This window comes from Jaculus jaculus, chromosome 5 (assembly GCF_020740685.1).
Source record: "Jaculus jaculus isolate mJacJac1 chromosome 5, mJacJac1.mat.Y.cur, whole genome shotgun sequence".
NCBI classification, from domain to species: domain Eukaryota; kingdom Metazoa; phylum Chordata; class Mammalia; order Rodentia; family Dipodidae; genus Jaculus; species Jaculus jaculus.
Genome location: NC_059106.1, coordinates 14,331,436 through 14,355,211, shown reverse-complemented (window position 1 = coordinate 14,355,211; position 23,776 = coordinate 14,331,436). Strand labels below are relative to the sequence as shown.

The 23,776-nt window shown below is 44.9% G+C and overlaps 1 protein-coding gene across 8 annotated transcripts in view; it reads right to left on the bottom strand.

Moving 5' to 3' along the window:
* Positions 1–23,776, bottom strand: part of Svil (supervillin) — a 217,831-nt gene that overhangs the window by 89,565 nt on the left and 104,490 nt on the right. For all 8 annotated transcript variants that reach the window (XM_045148956.1, XM_045148957.1, XM_045148959.1 and 5 more), the window contains one exon: positions 2,383–2,440. Coding sequence is in view for 4 of the 8 variants with exons in the window: in XM_045148960.1 (XP_045004895.1) it covers positions 2,383–2,440 (58 nt within the window). In the remaining 4 variants the exon portion in view is untranslated. The remainder of the gene's footprint in view (positions 1–2,382; positions 2,441–23,776) is intronic.

Sequence of the window (23,776 nt, the reverse complement as noted above, 5' to 3'; positions counted from 1 at the left end):
ATGGAGGCTGTGGCCAGCTCACAAGCTCACAGCACTGGTAACCAGTCAGTCCTGGCTCAAAAGCCTGCCCTTCTACCTCTGGGACAAGGGGTCCATGGAAGGACAACATCTGTAGACCTTGGCATGGTGCCATAGCTCACAGCCAAAAGTTATGAGCTGGCATTTCAACATGAAAATACCTCTCGATTTACAGCTGGATTTCATGCTATAGGCTTCATTTTTGTAATTATAATTTCAAGGCTTTCCAGGAGAAACACCTTTGTATTTTTTTTCTTCCTTTTTTGAATGTGTGTGAGTGTACATGTTTGTATGTGAGCACACATATGTGTGAGCATGCATGTGTGTTTGTGCGGGGGGCCAGGGGCCGATGTTGGGTGGTGTGTGGTCCTCAGTGACTCTCCACCTTGTTGTTTGAGATGAGGTCTATGGATAAATGGAGATCTCAGCAAGCTGCGGGGATTCTGTGGCCCTGCCTCCCCAGTGCTGGGATGAAAGGGGCACACTACCACACCTGGCATGTTTTTACATGGCTGCTGGGATCTGAACTCAGGTCCTCACACACGAGGCAAGCACTTTACCCAATGAACTATCTCCCAGCATAATTTGGTATTTTTCATCCAACTGTCTCTATCTTTTCTGAAATAGCCACCCATTCATTCTTTTTAAAATATATATATATATATTGTATTTATTTATTTAAGAGAGAGGGAGAGAAAGAGAGAGAGAGAATGGGTATACCAGGACCTCCAGCCACTGCAAATGAATGACTGATGTATGTGCTGCCTCGTGCGTCTGGCTTACGTGGGTCCTGGAGAATGGATCCAGGGTCCTTTGTCTTTACCAGGCAAGCACCTTAACCACTAAGCCATCTCCCCAGCCTGCCCCTCATTCTTTTCCCAAACCTTTGCCCTCCTACCTCTGTGTCAATCACTGGAGATGTGCTTTGACAGAAGCAGGCCTGATTAACTGATGTGTCAACTTTGCCTTTCCTTGAATAAGCAGGTCCTTCCTCTCTCCCTTTCTCAGTCTTTTTCTCACTCACTTCTTAGGTGTTTTACAGTGAAGACAACTGTTAGGCCCCATATGAAATGTGCCTCAGATCTTATTCAAACAAGCCATACATGAAATTTCAAGTAAGAAGCGCATGCATGATTTCCTCAGACCTCGAGGACCATGTTTCTGATGCCCGAGTCACTGTCGCTTAAATGTACCTTATGTGTAGTTGTGTATAAAATACACCAAAGATTTTCCTTATGAGATCCACTTCTACTTTCAAATGTAAAGCCATAGAAGAGTCAGACAAGTGTCTATTCTACTGCGAAGGCAATGCAAGCCCTTTCTAGTAAAGGAACGATGCCACAGTGCACTAGGAACGGGAACTTCTGCGTGGCAGGCAGGGCACAATGGAGGTTGGGTCCTTACGGTGAATTGAAGTATCCTGAGATCCAGGCCCAAGTGTGCCTTGAAACTATCCAACGGTCTAACTGACAACAACCTTCTAAGGAGCCCTTGGGATGCAGGCACCTGGTTTGGCATTTACTTTGGCTTTTATGGCATCTTACAGTTAGTGGTGTGTTTTATTAGGCAAATCAAATCAGTAGCCACAATGCCCTGCAGGCAAGGGACCTGCAAATGCAGACAGGTTGAGACTAAGACAAGGTGCCAAGATCTCACATGGGCAGCTATCTAGATGCAGACACAGGAGGGAAGAGGGAAATTCACTGGTTACATTTTTCCTTTGTTTTTAAATATTTTTACTTATTTATTTGAAAGCAGAGAGATCGTGAGGAGACACAGAGTGGGGGGAGGAGGGAGAAAGGGTGCGCCAGGGCCTCCAGCCACTGCAAACGAGCTCCAGATGCATGTGCCACTGTGCATCTGGCTTTACATAGGTACTGCGAAATCGAACCTGGGTTGTTGGGCTTTGCAGGCAAGTGCGTTAACCACTGAGCTATCTCTCTAGCCCTCGCTGCATATGTTAATGAGTAAAATTCAGAGGAGAAAACATATTTCCAAACCCTTAAACTTATCACTTAGAAAATTAAGAAGCCAGCCGGGGTGTGGTGGTGCACGCCTTTAATCCCAGCACTCGGGAGGCAGAGGTAGGAGGATCGCCATGAGTTCAAAGGCCACCCTGAGATGACAGAGTTAATTCCAGGTCAGCCTGGACCAGAGTGAGACACTACCTCGCAAAACAAAAAAAAAAAAAGAAAATTAAGAAGCCAAGCAGCGGAGTGCTCAGCTCTCTGGTGGAGCTCAAGCCTAAGGGCCCCACTCCCTCACTGCAGAGGAAAAGGGGGTGGGGAAGAATTTCACAAAATCCATTCTAACACTACTCCACATCTCCAACACTTAGTATTTCTTGAACAAAGACTACTTTACCTTGGAGCTTTTCTTTGATGGGAGAATCCAATGAAGCTTAAGTTTTTCTTGTTGAAATCTGAAAAAGAAATAATCCAACATTGAAATAGTTACATAATAAGTTGAAGCGCTCCAGTGGCAACACATTCCTCAAACTCCCCTTGAATTTGTAACTTAAAAAAGGAAGCCATCATAGACAAAGCCGACACCTTCTAAGAATCAATTTTCATGAGTAAGTTTTACACAAGTATTCTGTTTGTTTGCTTATTGCTTTTTCTGAAGTGCAATCAACATACTTCATAGTTCAAAAATGTATCCTCACATAATTCAATACTACCATTTAACTTTGTTACAGTAAAAAGGATTACTTGAAACAATTAAATACCAAATAACAATTATATACTGGGGTGGGGGTGGGGGTGGGAATAATTAAGCAATTTTGACCAAGGTACCCAGAAAGGTTGAAAGTAATCTGCCCAGTAAATTTTCAAGTCTTCAAAGAATGGGAAGGGAGTTTGTTGGGGAGTAAAAGATGCCTCGGTTATATCTTTATTGCTTTCATTAAAGTCTAAACAACAATACATCAAAATAACGACTCAGTTATTTTTGAAGATAAGACAGCTATTATGTAAGTCAGATGGTAACAATCCCACACAGGAAAATACACAGCTATAGTGAACGGGTTAATCAAAACCAGGCACAGACAAAATTCATAACCGTTCTAATGGCAAGTCATCTGTGGTTCAGATTTTGGCACAATGACAATGTGTGCACCCAGAGAAAATCACATATAGACACTCACAGAAACTTCTTCCCTCAAGGAAGTAGCTTTACTGCTTAATATTTAAAAGCAGATGCCTGAAGAAAAAAAAAAAAAGATGTACAAAATTGACCAGATGCTAATACTTCCTTTTCCACCAAATCCTGAATCTTGGGATTTGGACGTTAGCCAGCTAGAGTAGCATAATGCAATGAAAGCATGATGCCAGTTAATCACCTAGGCTTCTACTCTGAATATACGACACCTTATTCACTATTGAAAAAGAAAATTCCTGAATCACAGACCTGACTTGTTCTGGCCACTTTCTAGTACTGCATTTGAGCTGTAAAATGCTTTGGACATACAGTGGCTGAGTCTCTAATCGGCATTTAAAACAGCACTAGAATTTCATTTTTGTTCAAACTCTACATTGAATATGAGATGCCTTTCAACAATTAAATAGGAAACATGCATCTGCCTCTGTGCTGGGGAGGAAGCCACTGAAAGATAATATTTTGCTCTAAACCATCTTATAGGAAGAGATAAGAAAAAGAGACACATCCACCCATGCATACTGGAAATAATTAGTATGGGTAACATCTGGTTTAGAAAAATACTTTTAGCCAAAGTGCAAATAACCAGAATTTGGCCCAAAGTCTGGGCATTTCATATTAATTTGTAACTTTTGCTATATATAAGTGTCGATGGTTTAATGACAGATAAAATACATTTTTAAAATTTACAAAATCAACCAGTTACGGACTCAATTAGATATTTAAAGCATCCTTTTGAGACAAATGAATAAAGAGACCAGCAGAGCAGGCTGCGAGATGAACCGCAGGCTCCCCGGGAAAATGTGGCAGAAGGAATGTGAAGCTGCTTCCGTGACAGTTCTCTTGCCTTACCTTGTTTCTCAGAGAACTTGAAGGCTCCCAAATAGCTGGAAGGCCCCGGGCTTCTGAACATGGCTGCACACAGAGAGCTGGGCAACAGCCTGATTCTATTACTAATTCTCAGGCAGGAACAGCCTGAGCTGCTCTAAGCAAAACTGGGTTGCGATATTTCACAGTGCTGGGCCAGAGTGAGCGGCCAGGCACTTGTGTCCTTGAGTGTATGATAAACACAATGCCAAAGGCTGCAGGCTGAAACAAGTCAAACCCCTTAATCAGATTACAAGCAGAAATTAGACCAGGAGATGCTGCCATTGACGGGATTCCAGAGAGGGGACAGTAAGGATTGTGCCACTGCAGACCCAGGACCATGTCACAGTGCACACCGTGGCTGAGCAGGCATTTGCAGCCTAGCTGTTGAGTGGGTGTCAAAAGGAACTCCGACTTTCTCTAAAAAAGAAAACCCTACAGAGGGTCATGATGTGGAGAGTAGCAGAAAAGCTGTCTAGATATTGCCAGGCTGCCCCAAGTTTGGCTTTGGCTAAGTTAAATGAAATAAATATTTTACCTAACAGGGAGCCAAAAATTCAGACTCAAGAGTTAAGATTGATGAACAATACATGAGGGAAACTGTGGGAAAAGGAAGGACAGATATTACTAGCAGGTTCAAAAATGTTAATTTGGGACAGAAGCTGTTAAGCTTTCACAGTAAGACTGATATCTGTTTATTTTTAACTGCAACATGGAGCCGATGGGCTTGAACAAAATTAATGTAATTAGAAGAATAACTTGCAATAATTAGAGAATTATAGTTTTGTAAATGTTTTATTTATTTTTGAGAGAGAGAGAGAGAGGAAGAGGCAGAGAGAAAGAGAGAATGGGCGTGCCAGGGCCTCCAGGCGCTGCAAACGAACTCCAGACACATGCGCCCCCTTGTGCAGCTGGCTTAGGTGGGTCCTGGGGAATCAAACCAGGGTCCTTAGGCTTCACAGGTTAATGCCTTAACCGCTAAGCCATTTTCCCAGCCCAGGATTACAGTTCTACACCTACAGGGGACCGTAAAGAAAATTTTGGGAAATGGCTCAATTATAAGGGCAAGGAAATAGTGCTAAAGAGATACTTGATTCCATGAATTCTAACGTGCTTTTCCACCATGACAGACTATGTCCTCTCAAGCTGTGAGCAAAAACAAATCCTGCCTCCTTAAATTGCTTCTGCTAGGTATTTTACCACAACAGTGGTTGAAACAATCAATACAATGCAATGTGTAAGGTATCTCAACACTGGTTACTATACAGTAGTAACTGGAAACCCTTGGCATTTCCTCTGTACCTTTAATAACTCCATATAAAACTGAAAAGAAATACGGCAGATAAAGTTGTTACTTTTTTTTCCTTTTTTGTATTAACAGCTATCATGATTGTAAGCAATATCCCATGGTAATGCCCGCTCTCTCCCCGCCACACTTTCCCCTTCCATAAGGCTTTGGCCTCCTTTTTTTTTTTTGAGATAGGGTCTGACTCTAGCCCAGGCTGACCTGGAATTCCCTATGTAGGGTGGCCTTGAACTTCTGGTGATCCTCCTACCTCTGCCTCCTGAGTGATGGGATTTAAGGCATGCACCACCAAGATTGGCATCCCCTGTTAATTTTTTTTAAACTTTGGCAATAAAGAACATAAATACTGTGGATAACTATGTGGCGCTTGTATTGATAGTTCTTCTGCACAGAAGACAGAGTCATTGTGATATCTAAAGAGTGCAGAAAAATGATGTCTATGGACTAAAAGGGAAAGATGATACTGGAAAGGGAATTGTTAGACTGTCTCTATCAGTTATGAGAAAAAGCCAACTGACTTCAATATGGCTTCCCTGTTGAAAGAAAAAGGACCCTGTTCTTTATGGAATTAATAATAAAAAGTCAATCCACTATTTAAATATACCATCAATAGAAACTCTGCACCACACTGAAGAACTCTCCATTTTACATCAATAGAAAGCATCTGTAAAAGGGTTCTACTAATGACAATAAATTATTATGATGCTGATAGTTATTGTTATAGGCTTACTCATTCACACAAGGGAGCTACAAAACAGTTCCTCATGTCATTCTGTCAGTTAATATACTTTGTTTATTTGCAGAAGAAATTCTAAGTTGGGACTATAAGTTTCTGAAATTTCAATACAATGCATTTCTTAAATTTCACTGAGAAGACATTTTAATGGAACAGTGATGGTGGTACACTCCCTCCCCAATAAACCACCAGCTTCCAGTTCTGGACCAAGTTCTCTTCCTCTACATTGACTTAGAAATGGAAACTCCCCTTCAAAGCATGGTGGTTTTCAATATTCACGAGCAATTATCTGTCCAACAAAATACTTTACTCTGTGTGTGGGGGGGGGGGAGAAGTGTGTGCGTGCGTGTGGAGAGAGAGAAGGTGTATGCTGTGTGTGTGTGGAGTGAAAGAAATGTGTATGTTGTGTGTATGGAGTGAGAGAAATGTGTGTGTGGAAATAAAGTGTGTGCTGTGCGTGTGGAGAGAGAGAGAGACAAGTGTCTGCCCGCGCATGCGCCGCAGCGCTCCTATGGAGATCAGAGGACAAATTTGAGTGTCAACCTTCGCTCTCCACCTCATCGGCTGCAATGCCTCAGATCTCACTGCTGTTCAAGGCTGCGTTTGCCAGGCTAGCTGGCCAAGGAGTTTCCAGGAAGCTCTCCCGACTCCACCTCCCTCCTTGCTGTGGGTATGCTAGGGTTAGAGACACCGGGCACCGAGTTGGTTTGGGGCCTTCAAACTCAGTGCAAGTGACTGAACTACTGAGCCTCTCCAGCCTTTTGCTAGATTTTTTTTTTTTTTTTAAGTTTTGTCTTTAAATTTCAAAGACGGGGCAGTCAATATTTAAGATGCTTGTCAGCGAGCCCTCAAAACTGCTTTGCTAGGGCTGGAGAGATGGCTTAGCAGTTAAGCGCTTGCCTGTGAAGCCTAAGGACCCCGGTTCGAGGCTCGGTTCCCCAGGTCCCACGTTAGCCAGATGCACAAGGGGGCGCACGCGTCTGGAGTTCATTTGCAGAGGCTGGAAGCCCTGGCGCGCCCATTCTCTCTCTCTCCCTCTATCTCTCTTTCTCTCTGTGTCTGTCGCTCTCAAATAAATAAATAAAAATTAAAAAAAAAAAAAAAAAAGCTGCTTTGCTAGAAGGAGTGACTGCGTGCCTGGGGTGGAGGGGTCCTCCCCACAGCACCGTCACGCTACAGGTCATGATATATGCGTGGGGCCTGACAGTCACTAGTACACCAAGAAAGATCCGTGAGTGGCCGCGCGTGGCGGCACACGCGGAGGTAGGAGAATCCCCATGAGTTCCAGGCCTTCCTGAGACGACATAGTGAATTCCAGGTCAGAGCTAGAGTGAGCCGCTACCTCGAAACAACAAAACAAACAAACAGTCCTATGGATGGACCACTTAGGTGACAACATCCAAAGAGACATCATCATGACAACTGATCCGGATCCTGGGGTAATTGGCACCGGTGGGGCTCACCTAGACTTCATTTTAGAAAATGCCAGATGGTTTCCTCAATGCTCCATAGCTTTGGGTGTGAAGTGCCAACTGGAAATCTGCCCTTCAACTCTCTCCCCAGAATGATTCCCTCCCCTGGTCATCCTGGATACAACATAACGTGGGTCGTGGCTGAACATCTGCCCTGAGTGAAGGTCACAGGGCCTCGTAGTTAACTAAGAAAGGACCGGCCAGATACAACTGGGAGGTCAAGCCAGTTGGGGTCATGTTTTATAAATCCCGTGTAATTTCTAGGTCGACTTTTAATCGCATAGATATCCCTCCAAATCAGACTGGAAGCAGTCATGAATAACTAAGGCACATGTGGGGCCCGAAGAAGTCAGTGTTCATAGTGTGGGAATCAAAACAGAAGGAACAGCTGAATCCCCTATGATTCTAGGAAACGATGACTCAGCAGTTGAACTTCTGGAAATGTTCATAAAAGCGCTGCTAAGAAGGAGCACAGAAACGTTTTCTGTGTGTTTACAAATGCATGAACCTGGAGCTCGTCTACATAGGGGGTACACGTGGAAGACTGGATAAGCAGGCAAGAAAACCAGATTTGAACGTTAACTGGTCACGTGAGTAATGATTAATGCTATGTGATGTTAAGAGACACACACAGAAACCTAAGCGGCCAGACAGTTAAGGGATCAAAGCGTCATATCACAACTCCAAGATAATTGCTCCTTTTTTCCCTCAATTTACTTAGAATTGCAAAAGCATCAATGGAAATGAAGGTAATGAGACTCCCTAACAACCCAAGGCTTAACACCGGCCATGGTGTTGTGAGGTAGGAGGACAGATGTGAGTCCGAAGCCAGCCTGAGGTCACAAGTTTCCAGGTCAGCCTGGAACCAACCAACAAACCAACCAACCAAACAAACAAAAAGACCAAGGCTTAGACTTGTGGTACACGCAGCACCAGTAGCCTGTCTTTTCTCTTCTGTTTGCACATGTTCTTAGATACCAGTGTTGAAGGTGACCCAGACAAGCACTCAAATCTTTGGCAGTACAACCCAGTGTTTCTCAAACTCAACACCCAGGGGGTCACGATCCAGAAGGGAAGGGTGGGGACTTTGTTTCACTGCCCACCACTCTGGACCTACCTGCTAACACCCAGCTAGACAGTTCCTTCTCCCCCAGTGTTTCTCTGCCATCAAACATTTCTGCTCAAAAACCTTCATCGTCCCCTAGGCAATGGCAATAAAAACTCAAAGGCCAGCCTTTCCTAAAATGTGATGTGATTTTTATAGAACATAAATATTTCCATGCAGGAAGAAACAAGAAGACAAAGTTAGACCCACTGGGACATGAGGCAATGGACACAACCAGGGAAGAGGGGTCCTGAGGTCCAGCTGTTGATGATGTCAGAGGGGGTTCAGGTGAGAAGGCCCATCTCCTTCCTCTCCAGATCAAAGGGAAAGTTAACCCCCAGGGATGGCTGGGGCACAATCACCTCTGCAGCTCAGACTATGGGGCCAGTATGAGGAGCAGGTTCTCGGTCAGGAGGCGTGCAGAGGGCGTTCAAATGCCCCTGTAATACGATGACAACTGTCCTTTGAAGACTCACCCTCATGGAGGAGAAACTGGAAACTAAGCCAACGAGAAAGGAAACCCCCAAATATCCCAACCGGTAACGGGTGATTCTCTGCCACACTTATGGGGAGGACCTGTGGCCTTTATGTCCACTCCTCCATGCTAAGTGCTTACGGGCACTGAACTTGTTTTGTCTTCCCAAAGCTTGCCAGGGAGAAGCCTGTTGTCTTAATATTTGCAGATGAGAAAATGGAGATAAGATGTGGCCATAAGATTTTTCTTTGGAAGACAGAAAGTAATGCTTATTTGCCCCCCTTGAGAGGGTACCCTCAGACTAAGAAAGGATTCTGTCCAAGCCCAGCTTGACAGTGAGTTGACGGGGGATTCTTACAGAAGCCTGAGGGGTGAACCACAGGATCATGGCAGCTGTATTCCCAGACTCCCTGGGCATCTCCCAGGCAGCTGCATTACCAGTGAGCCCCCCAATCGATTGCTCACCTGCTTCACAACTGTGGGAGGGGAGGGAGCTTGTGGGAGCTCATGAAGGCTGAAGATGGCTCATGGTCATGAGGTGCCTCCCAAGGAGAGTAACAGGCCTGATTTAATGAGGATCTTAGGTGGATGATCATAGCTTCTCTGATTCAAGATGGCAGTGGTCATGTCTAAGCCAGAGGAAGCAACTCTGGGTTGTTTCCAAGTATGGAAAGACTACTTAAAAATATTTCTAGGGCTGGAGAGATGGGCTAGTGATTAAGGTGCTTGCCAATGAAGCCTAGGGACCCAGGTTTGATTCCCCAATACCCATGTAAGCCAGATGCACAAGGTGGCACATGCATCTGGAGTTTGTTTGCAGTACCTGGAGGCCCTGGCACACCCATTCTCTCTCTATCTCTCTCTCCCTCTTTCTCTCTCAAATAAATTATTTATTTATATATATATATATATATATATATATATATATGTAAATATATGATAGATATGTAAATTTCTAAAGGCCAAGCAGCATTCTCTAGTCAACACAAAGCAAATCAGAGAGGACCCCTCAACCCTGGAGAGCACTGCTGGGGGCTGGACACCCCGGGAAGATCTGGGCTCACAGCCACTCCTGCCAAGGCCTCGTGATGTCACTTTGCAGTTCCTTCCTGTGCTCCCTAGATAAGTGACAGTGAAAATCTCCCCAGCCTACTGGAAAATGAGCTGAGGCATTTCGGCAACACAGAACGGCAGGAAGCACTGTTTTGGGTTCTCAATTTATTTCTGAAAGTAAGAGGTGCCACAGAACAGATGTTAAAGGAGAAAGCTCCTAAGGTCTACTAGAGATGGCAGCTGGTCTGAAACTTCAAGGTTGAAGATGTGTTTTTATTGCCTCATAAAGGAGTATTCTGTGTGCCAGAAATGGCCAGAAATGGTATTCTCATTTTCTTTGGTGAGTTTTATTTATGTGCACAGCCCCTTAATCTGAGGCAGAAGGGCCTGACATGAGGTAATCCCACCAGCGGGAGCCCACTTAGGTCTCCTCATTTCCCTTTTATCACATACTGGTTGTTCATGCATTCCAGATTCCTTATTTTGGTCCAATTCCCCTCCTGTGTGTGCTGTGAAATACTGTGTGAAGTTTTGGTTAGTAATAATATCTTAGACAAGTCTGCAAGTAAAATTTTGCCTTACATCACTATGGAAGATAATTCAAAACAGGCCATGCAAGTAGGGATGAAAGGGGAGACGTACTCTCAACAGTAAACCATATCACAATACACGGCCATTTCCTTATCAGATGTGCTGAAAGAAAGCCATGTGGACCTTTCTATACTTGAGAATTCTTTTGCTGAGGCCCAGGCTTATTGCAATCTTCTTAAAGAGTTATTAGTGTCTTTGAAACAAAAGTTGAAATAAATAATATCAATATTTGTAGTGAAAATCTAATCCTATGTAGGCTGGGGAGATGACTCAGCACTTGAAGGTGTTTGTTTACATGCAAAGCCTGCAGATCCAGGTTCGACTCCTCACGGCCAATGTAAAGCCAGATAAACAAAGTGGCATATGTGTCTGGAATTCATTTGCAGAGGGAAAAGGCCCTGGCACATCCATATTCTCTCTTTCTCTTTCTCAAATAAATAAAGAGATTAAAAAAATAAATTGGATTTCAAGTTGAGTTTGAATCTATAAATATTGATTCTTTGGACAAAGAATCCAGACATCTTAAAGAATGGACAGGTGATTCTCACAGTAAGAAAAAAGATGAACGTAAGTTCTGTGTTTAAAATATACAATGGGTCTGAGGGTGAATCCAGCAATGCATACACCTCCCAGCTGGAGGCTCTCGGCTTGATGCTCAGCATCAAAACATGAATAGGCAGATTAGCAAATAAATGAAATGAACCCTGCAATGCACATGCAATGGAATACTGTCAGCCTTCTCCTGGAACGGCACCTGGATGCACGCTACATGAATGAAGCTGAGACTATTAAGCTGACTGAAATGAATCAACCAAATAGTACATAAGCTCACTTCCTCTTAGGGACCTACAATGGTCACATGCACAGAGCCAGAAAGGAGAATGGTGGTGCACAGGCTGAAAAAGGAGGCAATGGGATGCTATTGTTTCATTAGAGTTTCAGTTTGGACCAAAGAAAGCATTCTGCAGGGGGATGGAGGTGATGGTCAGACAGCCATGAGAATGTCATCAATGCCACCAAAGCGCACTCATTTGAAACATGTTTATTGACTTACATATGTGTGTGTACGAGTGTATGAGCCTCAGCAAGGGTGCAGTGGTCAGAGGGCGAGTTTGAGGTGTCTGGGCTCCGTCTTCTTTTGAGACTAACTAGGTCTCTTGCTGGTACAAACAAACTGCCACAGTACAAATGAACATCAGCCTAGCTGAGACGTGAGCTCTGGGTTCTCCTGGCTCTGCCTCCCACTGTTGTGGGCCACTCTGCATGTAGCTTTATGCGGACATTGGGAAGGGCTAGCAGGCCATGTAAGCAAGCACCTTTTATTTATTATTTTTGTTTATTTTTATTTATTTATTTGAGAGCAACAGACAGAGAAAGAGGCAGAGAGAGAGAGAGAGAGAGAGAGAGAGAGAATGGGCACACCAGGGCCTCCAGACACTGCAAATGGAACTCCAGATGCATGCACCACCTGGTGCATCTGGCTTACGTGGGTCCTGGGGAATCGAGCCTCAAACCTGGGTCCCTAGGCTTCACAGGCAAACGCTTAACTGCTAAGCCATCTCCAGTCCAGCAAGCACCTTTTAAAGGCAGAGTCATCTCCCCAGTCTCTGTTGCACACTTTTTAAAAGATGGTTAAGATGGTATAATTTTTAAATGTTTTGCCACAAAAGGAAGGTGTGTTACAAACTGATGCACGTGCAGGGAAAGGTGCCTGGAGCAGCTGCACGAGGCTCTGTCCCAGGGAGGCTTCTGAAGCGTCTCCACGAATAGAGAATAGAGCCCCACCATGTGTTGTGGGCAATACACAGCATCTCCTGAACGTGTAGGTGCTTCTTCAGAGCTGCGGGGGACAAGGCACTCTTTTGTGATTTAATTGCAAGGCCAGAGAGAGAGAGAGAGAGAGAGAGAGAGAGAGAGAGAGAGAGAGAGAGAGAGGGAGGGAGGGAGGGAGAGGGAGGGAGGGAGGGAGAGAGAGAGAGAGAGAATGGGCAAGCCAGGGCCTCCAGCCACTGCAAAACGACTCCAAATCCATTCGTCCCTGTACATCTGGGGAGCTGAGCCCTTGTCTTGAGGCATTGCAGACAAGTGCCTTAACCACTGAGTCATCTTTCTAGCCCCTTTTAATTTTCATTTATTTATTTGCAAGGAAAGAGAGAGAGAGAGAGAGAGAATATGCTCTTTTCACTGTGAATGACCTCTTATATAGGGGATGTGGCTGACACCATCCCAACCACCTGGGGAGGTCAAGGAAGGCTCTTGCCACCCTCACCTTCAATCCTTACTATTGGATCATTTTCATGTGAACAGACACAGGGAGATATTGAAATACTCAGGAAAGCTCTTTTTTTTAATTGTTTACTTTTTATTTATTTACTTGAGAGCAACAGACAGAGAAACAGGGTGAGAGAGGGAGAGAGAGAGAGAGAGAATGGGAGCACCAGGGCCTCCAGCGACTGCAAGCAAACTTCAGACATGCGTGCCCCTTTGTGCATCTGGCTAACGTGAGTCCTGGGGAATCGAGCCTCGAACTGGGGTCCTTAGGCTTCACATGCAGGCGCTTAACCGCTAAGCCATCTCTCCAGCCTAGGAAAGATTTTTATCATCTTTAATGTCCATATTGCACAATTCCTGATAGATCAGGAATAGCCTGGAGCTATACCTGAACGGCTAGAATGAAAGGGCTTTGAATAACTCCTGAGCCCCCTTAAAAGGCATCTTTAAGACGGGATAGATGGCTTAGTGGTTAAGGCACTTGCCTACAAAGCCTAAGGACCCATATTTAACTCTTCAGATCCCACATTAGCCAGACAGACAAGGTGACAAGTGTGCAAGGTTGCACACACACACAAGGTGGCACACACATCTGGAGTTCGATTGCTAGAGGCCCTGGCATGCCAAAGTGCTCTTTCTGTCTGTCTGTCTGTCTATCTATATAATCTTGCTTTTTCTCTCTCGCATTAAAAAAAGGCCCGTCTGTTGAGCTTGCCTCATAAAACAGCATCTTTAAAAAATAATGGGCTCAGAGGTTAAAGCCATTTGCTTGCAAAGTCTGCTAACCTGGGTTTGATTCCCTAGCACCCATGTAAAGCCAGTTGTACAAAGCAGCACATGTTCTTGAGTTTGTTTGCAGTGGCAAGAGTTCTCTCTTGTGCTCTCTCTCTCTTTCTCTCAAATAAATAAATTATATATAAATTATATATATATATATATATATATATATATATATATATATATATATTACACCAATATGAAATGCCAAGAAATGCTCAGCAGCCTGATTCGAAGATCACCAGTGTTTCCCACTGGTGACACTCACTGGTACTTAAGACATTTCTGAGGCTCTCAAAACAGGTTCTTGGGACATTTGTTGACATATGCCAATGCCTTTGTTGCAGATCAGTGGCACCGGTACAGGGAAGGCAGATCTGTTCAGAGTGGGTGGCCTGGGAAGGTTATGACAGAAAAGTGGAAGACTTCACCTTCACTGTGTTGCAATGAGTCCAGACATGTTCATACCAGTGAGTGTAGTCAATGCCTGGCATAAGGTGAGTGATACCAAGCTTGGGTGGCCCTTTGAGTCACATGAGCCCTTGTCAAGCAGGAAGGTCCCGCAACCTCACAGAATTGCAATAGACTGCAAAGGGTGAACATCAGAGCAGACGCCCCTGGGTGACATCACATCCTGAGGAAGTGGGAGTACCGGGCGGTGGGAGGGAGGGGATGAGGAAGGCGTCGGGGATGGGAGGAGGCAGCCCGGGCAACCTGGGCTGGGCAGGAGCTGGGAGCGGTGCCAAGAAGAGAAGAGAGCAGGAATGGATCCTCACAGGTCACGGGAGGCAAGAAAGGGGTAACGGAAGGTCTAGGGGAAACATTAGAGCAATCTTGGGAACCCCAGCAGAAGAAACACAGATGCTCCGGTTTGCCACACATGCTGACACCAAGCTCCGCTTCACAGGGCCCTGTGACCATCAGATCTTCTTAGGAAAAGCGATGTCCTAGCCCAGCATTTCCCCATGGGGCCCAGGGGCCTCTCAGTATTTCCTCTAGATAGGGACATGGAAAAGCATGGAAGAACTAATATATACAGTTTCTTTCCTTTTTCCTCTCTTTTCTTTCTTTTTTCTTCCCTTCTGTCCATCCATCCATCCACCTCTCACCTGCATATATACCTTCTTGTGATCCCTGGACAGGCCATGACAACCTCAACCATGGTCTTGGTCTCCACTGCCACATGTGACCCAACAGCCACTGTCTTATTGATCATCTGAAGCTAATACGATGCACGGTGGCCCAGATGGAGCAAGGGGTTCAGTGTTGAGAGCTGGCCATGTGAGCTGAAACCTGGTATTCCATGATCTATATGACCTTCCAGATAGATATTCAGCTAGCCTCCAAAAATGTCAGTGCACCAGCTGGGGCTATAGCTTAGTGGAAAAGGACTTGTCTAGCATGCATAAGGCTCTGGCTTCAATCCCCAGTACTGCTTTATTCCTGTGTACACTTGGCCCATCTCCTGCAGCGTACACAGTCAAGCTCTCCACTCTCACGGAGCAAAACTGTAGTGAGATCTAGAAAGCTATGGTACTTGTGTCTGCACTGGACATGTACAGACATGTTTCTTACCAGTAGGTATAATGAATTCCATAGCATCTAGAAATGATTAAAGCATATGGAGGATGTGTGTAAATTACATATATGCTATTCTGTACAAAGTACTTGCGCATGCTCAGATTCTGGTCTCCTTAGGGAGTCCTGGAACACTCTAGGAAGGACACCAGCGATTCCTGTAGTCAGTCCTTCTCCAGAGCCCAGCCCTTCCTATTGCACTGAAGCTACTCAGCACCTACCAGAGGCAAATGGAGCTCCCGCCCTTAATGAGTTCACAGTCTAGACAAGCACATCACCTGGTAAGGGAAAGACACATGTTTTGAACATAAGTACCAAAGCCCTTTTGTTCCTAGTTACCCACTGATTCTTTTGAAGTCTCCCTATTTCTTTCTGGTAGCCCAATCAAGTCCACGTACTCCATCTATCCATGGCAATTTCTTCTTTGGTAGAGTGGGAAACGGGTCCCTAGAACTTTGGACCCACCAAGAGGCCAGAGTTGAAACAATCATCGCTGCTGAGGCTGCAGGGTGACTGGGAGGCAGAGGGAACAGGGCGTTTCCTGTTCTTCCTTCGGAAACACCGGCGAAGGGAGGCCAGCAACGTCTGTAGCGCACTGTCCTACACAAACGCCCACTGTCATAGTGCTTTTAAATGCATTCGAACGAAATATCTATCATTGTCCCAGTGTGAATGCTCACTTAATGTGGTCATTAAAGGTAATTAAGCATCATTGAATAGAGCATTGTAGTTCTTTTGAGTCCTTAATTGAACAGGCAAAACATGGGCTGGGGTGGGGGTGATCAGCAGAGAGTGCTTGCTTCATAGGCTTGAGGCTTGGGTTCCATCCTCAGCACTGAAAATAAAACAAAACTTATAGCAATACAAAAAGTGGTTATTTTTCCAATATCAAATAATCTTTATTGTTAAAACTACATACACAGAGTGCTCGCCTAGTGTGTGTGAGGTACCGGGTTGGGGCCTTACCACCTACCCCAAAGAAACAAGCATATCTGATGCAGACCACACTCAAAGCAAAAGGCCCAGTGTGGATTTGATAATGATAACATGATCTGAGCAGTAGAAAGAATCCCGGGAAAATGAGATCAGCCACTCTGTCCTCTAAGAAGTCACCTCCCTGCTACAGACTTTACCCATACCATAAAGCATGTCCGTCAAGGAGAAAGCGTCTCACCACAGAGAGCTATAATTAAACAGTACTAGGCCAGGTCTCCAGGGTGCAGGCTCTCCAGCTCCGCACAGGACACGGGCACACTGCAGCAGGGCCTGCCAGCCTGTCCCCAGATGCCAACCTCCTGGGCCTGCCTAATAAGGCCATCTGCCTGTTGACTGGCTGGCTTATAGGTCACCCGCTGTTTACCCTGCAAACTCTGGGCTGGCAGGCAAAGTCAGAGCCTACCTTTGGCAGACAAAGGGTTACTCATTGCCAAAACCTCTTCAAGAGCTGCACTGTGAGGCTATTAACATAATAATAGAAACTCACCCGGAAGCCAGCCAGACTGTAGTTGAGGGGTCCAGTTTACTGAGTTGAAGAAAGCATCCCTTCAGCAGTAGCTGGAGGCTATGCAGGGGAGCCCTCTTTAAAATTTATACTTATTTATTTTATCTATCTGAGACACACACACAGAGAGAGAGAGAGAGAGATGCACAGATAGAGAATGGGCACTCCAGGGCCTCCAGCCCTGCAAATGAACTCCAGACACGAGCGCCACCTTGTGCATCTGACTTATGTGGGACCTGGGGAATCCTTTGGCTTTGCAGGCAACTGCCTCAACCATGGAGCCATCTTTCCAGCCCTCTTTTCCTCTTTTGACTACTCCCATTCTCTGTCCAGCTTCATCAAAGAACTCCCCAAAACTGGCTCTTGGTGGTCCCCTGACTTCATAATAGCAGCTCTTGTCACAAATATAACCTGTCTTGGACGCTTACAAGTAATTCCCTGGGTCAGGTGTAGCATTCCAATAAGGAAGCAAGTGCCAGAAATAATAATAATAATAACAATAATAATAATAATAGAGTTCAATAATAATAATAATAATAATAATAATAATAATAATAATAATAATAATGGAGTTCTGTATTTTCAAGAAAGGCGGCTGAGTTGTTGATTAAACCACTTGGACACAAACATTCTTTATTCTTATTCTGTTAAGGTTCAGGCTCAGAGATGCCCCACTGCCAGGCCCCTGAAGATCTATATAAGGAGAAGAGCAGATCAGTTGTGATGAACTATAGGACATTCATCACTGCACAAATGTCCTCTAGCTTGGAGCTGTCAGTCCCTTTGTCATTCAGTAGGCATTCCACACCCCACTCAGCTCATCAGAATTCCATACATCCCAACAGTTTTAAACACTCCCAGCTTCTCAACTTTCCACAGTGACTGGAGATGTCCAACTGGAGCAAAACTATGAAGAGTTGGGGGTGAGGAGAAGCACGAAATAGTAACCCCAGGGAACAGAATTCCCCCACAGGATGTCAAATGGTAGCCAAGCTGTGATGATGGCATGGAAAATGAACCTGATGGCTTCATCATTTCACTTTTTTTTTTTTTTTTGAGGTGTCCAACAAAACTGTTTTGGTGCTAACATGTCATTTCTTTTATAATTTCTTAGCAACCCAATACCATGGAGTAGGAATTATTATTTTTTTTCCAAGGTAGGGGCTCCCTCTAGGCTAGGTTGACCTGGAGTTCACTATGATGTAGTCTCAGGCTGGCCTTGAACTCACAGTGATGATCCTCATATTGAGGATCAGCATTCTTTTTTTTTTTTTTTTTTTGAGGTAGAGTCTCACTCTAGCCCAGGCTGACCTGGAATTCACTATGTAGTCTCAGGGTGGCCTCGAACTACTCACGGCAATCCACCTACCTCTGCCTCTCAAGTGCTGGGATTAAAGGTGTGCTCCAACATGCCCAGCTTTGGAGTAGGAATTCTTTGCTTCTCTGAGGAATGAACTTTGGGGTGCTTGAAGCAATAGCTATGAAAAATGGAGGCCTATCAATTGTGAATATGGTGCGGTGGGGGGGCAGTAAATATCAGGTCAACTTCTAGCTTGCACTAATACAGGATTTACCTAGTCCAAATAGTTCTGAGGGGTTCTGTAGTGTAGATTATGGAAATCACAGTTGGCCGAGTGACAGAACACCCATGCAGTCCCAGCAGGCCGTTCTCCTTTCTCTTACGCTTTGACCCAGAAGGAATCCTTGGGATCAGACAAAGCCGGGAGAAGCATGGCTGCTGTGGTGAATGAAGTTCAGTCACCAACCTGATCTGTTAGGAATCCAGACACTCCTCTGGTTGGGTCTCTGAGTCGCTTCCAGGAAGGATTAGCTGAAGAAGGAAGTCCTTCCCAAGGTGAGCCCTTCCCCCAGAGCAGGCGGCTTTAGGTAAGAAAGGGGTAGGTAAGGAAGCTCTGGGGGAAAGGGTCCCAGGATATGGCTGCCTGCTGTGGCTACTTCCCTGTGTGGACTGAAGGACGGTGGCTCTCCAGGAAGCCTCTGGGCCTCCCGTGCCTGACCCTCCAGCCTCATGGACTGAGCAGCTACAGGGTTCCTTGACTCTGAGGCTGAAAACTGCTTTTGGACTAATCCAATAAGCTCCCTTTTAGCACAATCCATTCTATGGGCTCTGTCCCTCTAGAGCGCCCTGACTAACACAGGCGCGGGCAGGTGCTCGTCCGCCTCGGGAGAAGCACCGGGCAGCGCTGCGCAGCCTTTGAGCCACGGCAGCTCACTGCTGCGCTGCCTCCCCTCTGTCCTTCAGAGGCCAGTTTTGGTCAATTCCTACTCTGCACTTCTACCACAGGCCAGGGAAAGGACAATTTTCCTGCTGCCTTCTGACACTGTAGGCAAGCTCGGTCACCCACCACCCCTCAGAGAGGGCTGGGGATGCGGAGTGAGTCTGCCCAAGTATCCGCACAGGGCCAACGCTCAGATCCTCCACAGCTGCCAAATGCAGACAGTGGTACAAGATGAAATCATCCATACCCGGCCTGGTGACAAGGTCTGTCACTTCAGCTATGTTGGAGGCTGAGGCAAAAGGATCGCAAATTCAAGGCCAGCATGGGCAACTTAGGGAGCCCTTGCCTCAAAATAAAACATGAAAAGAGGAGAGAGGATATAGCTCAGTGTTAGAGTACTTGCTTAGCCTATGTTCTGTTCCCAGTAAACACACACGCACACACACACGCACACACGCACATTAAAAGTCATTAGCACTGTCTATGGAACTATTACTGAATTTATTCTAATTGAAAATAATGCTGTAAAAGAAAAAAAAAAATCCCATCCTGCAGTATCTACGCCTGTGTCCTTAGCCACGAAGACCAGTTTACCCTCTCATGTCATCCCACGTGCACGAGGCTGCCAGACAGGTTTCCAGCCTGGGCAGCTTTTCATCTACCTCGTCAAATTGTGCTGGCAGATGGTACTTGGGCTTGTTGGTAAGGGCACAGTAACTGTCTATGTAATAAGACAAGAACCACTCCCTACACACACGCACACGCACGCACGCACGCACGCACGCATGCACACACACATATTAAAATAGCTCCACCTGCAGAGACAGATCAAGGGTGTTTGATCAGACCTGGTCCTCTTCTGAAGAGGATAGCATTTTTTCCACTTTTACATGCATATTACACATTGGATTTTTACATCAGCTATAGTATGATTCAGTGGTAGACTGTTTTTAAAATGATTAAACACAAGCTGGGGCTCATGGTAGGGCACTGACTCATGTGTGTAAAGCCTGGGTTTCAACCTTAGCACCTCTACAAACAAAACAAAGAAGATGACTAAATCATCATTTGTTACTTATTTATATGATACTTTATTTTTAATATTTTAGAAGGCTGTTTTCCCAGATCTATTTTTAACCTGGACACACACTCACCCTGTGTTAAGCTTAAAATGTTCAAATGTGAGCTGGGCATGGTGGCACATACCTGTAATCCCAGCACTGGGGAGGCAGAGGTAGGAGAATTGTTGTGAGTTCGAGGCCACCCACCAGAGACTACATAGTGATTCCAGGTCAGCTTAGGCTAAAGTGAGATTCTACCTCGAAAAAACAAAAACAAACAAACAAACAAAAAGGTGCAAGTGTAACTAAGTTTTCCCCAGTAGAGCTGATTTAACCCATATCCACAGCTAGGACTCTCAGCTAAAAGTATTAACTTTACTTTTAAGAGTTTACTCAAAACCTGGTTCCTTAACTGCACTATGTTGTCCCCTGGTGGCAGAAAGAAACTGATGCATTTACCAAAGTCAATTTTACAAATCCTCATAGAAACCCTAAAGTGAAGACAATTTTGTTTAAAATAGCTTGAGTATCTCCACAATGTAAGAAGTTGAAAGTTAGGAAACTATTGATTTATCTGACAAGCATTTATGGAACGCCCTCCAGGCCATATGTCTGCCAAGGGCTGAGTATGCAGCAAGACAAATCTCAGGAAACAAAGCTTCAATTTCTAGTAGAAAATCTAACACGTAGGCTAGAGAGATGGCCAAAAGACCCAGGTTCGATTCCCTAGTACCCACGTAAACTGGATGCACAAGGTGGTGCATGTGTCTGCAGTTCATTTGCAGTGGATAGAGACCCCAGTGCACCTATTCTCTCTCTCACTCTATCTGCTTCTCCCTCTTTCTCTTTAAATAAATAAATAAAATATATTTTTAATCTAATACAATGCCCCAAATGTCCATGGATGTTTTATTTTCACATCTATATGGACCATCAGACCGCCAGTGGCTTTATATCTCTGTTTCTTTCTTCAACTCTGTGTGTTCTTACCTTTTATCTCAGCTGGGCAGAGCTTCCCACCCTCTGCTCTCAGTATCTGAGAAATGAATGTGTGCTGAGAAATTTAACCCATGCAATCAAAACCTGGAGGGTGTCTCCTAAGACCAAAGGGTTTAGCTATACTCAGTTGTCCACATTACAAACGAAAATATTTATCATCATAAAAGTGAGTCAGTCTCGTGAAACAGTAATGGGTCTCACTGTAAAAACTGATGTGCCACAATAAATGTTTTGTGTATAAACATTACAACTGTGTGAACAATATTTAGAGTCTCACATCTGACAAAACAAACAGAAAGTGTTAACTCCCAAACTACGGAACATAGATTTGGCTACTCATCACTCAAACCCTTGTTACACATGCGTTCTCACAGTGTATTAAGTGTCATAGGGCATACCCCATGCCAACATGGAGCATGTGTGAAAGTACCCACTAAGCAGGGCTCTGACCACACCCAGGACTCCCAGGCTTCGGGTCCACTTTGGACCCAGCATTGACTGTCCTGCTGCTGACACTTAACAGTGGCCTTAGAATTTACATGTCTGCTCACGGCATATTTCACGGAAGCATGTGTGGTGGTTTGAAACAGATGTGCCCCATAGACTCATGTATTTTGAAGGTTGGGCTCCCAGGTGGTGGCCATTTGGGGGTTGGAGCCTTGCTGGAGGAGGCGTGCTGCTGGGGGCGGGCTTTGGGGTGCTATAGCTAGCTTCCCTTTGCCAGAGCTAGGCTCGCTGTCTTGCGGCTGCTGTCCATCTGCTGTGGCAGAGGTGATGTCCAGCCGCCGTCATGCTTCCTCTCCTGTCACCGTGAGGCTTCCCCCCAAGACTGTAAGCCAAAGTAAGCCCTTTCCTTCCAACGGCTGCTTTGGCCTGCGTGCTTTGCACTGGCAACACATGGTGGCTTACAACACAATGCCACTGTTTGCAGGTGTTTACGTGTGGTGTCTCCATTTTATTTAGCCTGTCACCCATTTCCAGGTAAAATAAGCCACTTGGATATATATGACAAATGACAAGAGAATTCCCTAAGAGGATAAATTTCATAAAAGCTGAATATGTATATTTCTATCCAGGATCCCGTCTCTGCTGGCCAGGACTGTTTCTTGCTGTTGAGACCCAGCCAGTACCAGTGACAGCGGGGCAATGGGGTGTTCAATTGTCGAGGGTCTTGCAGCTAGAGGGGATCTCACAGTCAAGCAGGGGAGAGTGCATATTTAGAAGGACCTTAAATGTAATCCAAATTAATGGTAAGCATAAGCAACTCAGGTTAAAACACAAAAACCAACATTCATCAGGTAAAATCTTCTCTTCAAGAGAAAAAAGCAAGTTGATCTTCAAGCAAAATCTGTGCAATTATTACCCACCAAGTCTCAATAATTTATCTTGATTCTTGAGGGCTAGAAAGGAGATGGTGAGAAGAGATTTAAATCCAAATAAACATTCCAAATTTAAGGGGGAAAAAAAAATCTCTGAAGTGTTGACTCCACTGGACTAAAGTTTTCTTTAAGAAAGAATTTGGGCTAGAGAGATGGCTTAGCGGTTAAGGTGCTTGCCTGAGAAGCCTAAGGAGCCAGGTTCCACTCCCCAGAACCCATGTAAGCCAGATGCACAAAGTGTTGCATGCACACAAGGTGACATGGGCACACAAGGTGGTACACACGTCTGGAGTTTAATTACAGAGACTAGAAGGCCTGGCATGCCAATTCTCTCTCTCTCATAAATATAAAATATTTCATTTATTTATGAGAGAGAGAGAATAAGCATGGACATGAATGGGCCTCTCGTGGCAGCAAATGAACTCTAGGTGCATGCGCCACTTTGTGCATCTGCATTCACCTGAATACTAGGGAATCCAACACAGACTGTCAGGCTTTGCAAACCAACAGAATCGTCTCCCCATCCCCAGAACTGAAGTTTAAAACAGAAGTAGGACTTTGAATAATCAAGGTTGCATTGAAAGTGATCTAATAAGGACCTCTCCCTTAGACATCACCAGGAAGACTGGGGCTTCATCTCAGAGCTGTGCTTACAGTGTTTTGTAGCATCCAGGTGGATATTTGTATAGTTAAAGGGCACTTGCAAGAATACTGGTTCAATAATTTTATGCTAATATTACAGTGCAATGTTGTATATTGAAAAGTTGTGCTGTAAAGCATACAAGCAAGAATCAGGCTTCTCCCTGGAATTGTACAGATTGTAATAGAAACCAGCTAGAAGTGAGCTGCTAAGTACTTCAAAAATGCCCTGAAACCTTCACTTCAAAGATATCAGTTGATATTCCTGAAGTGCCTCTGGGTACTTCAAATGGTCACCCAAGGACACTTCTCATGTTCTACCTTCCCACTTGGAAGATTCCAGACCCAAGGGAAGATGTGCAAGGGCCCGTGGGGGCCTTTCCATCGGGCTCAGAGTAGCTTCCTTAAAACCTGAGCAGGTTGGTTAAACACCTGCCATGCCCTGCCTCCTGCACCATGCCAAGGAATTCTCAAGGTTGGCTGATTTATCTCCAGCTTAAATCTTGTAAGGAAAAGAACAATTCCTTATGGAACTTCCCAACTGGCCAACAG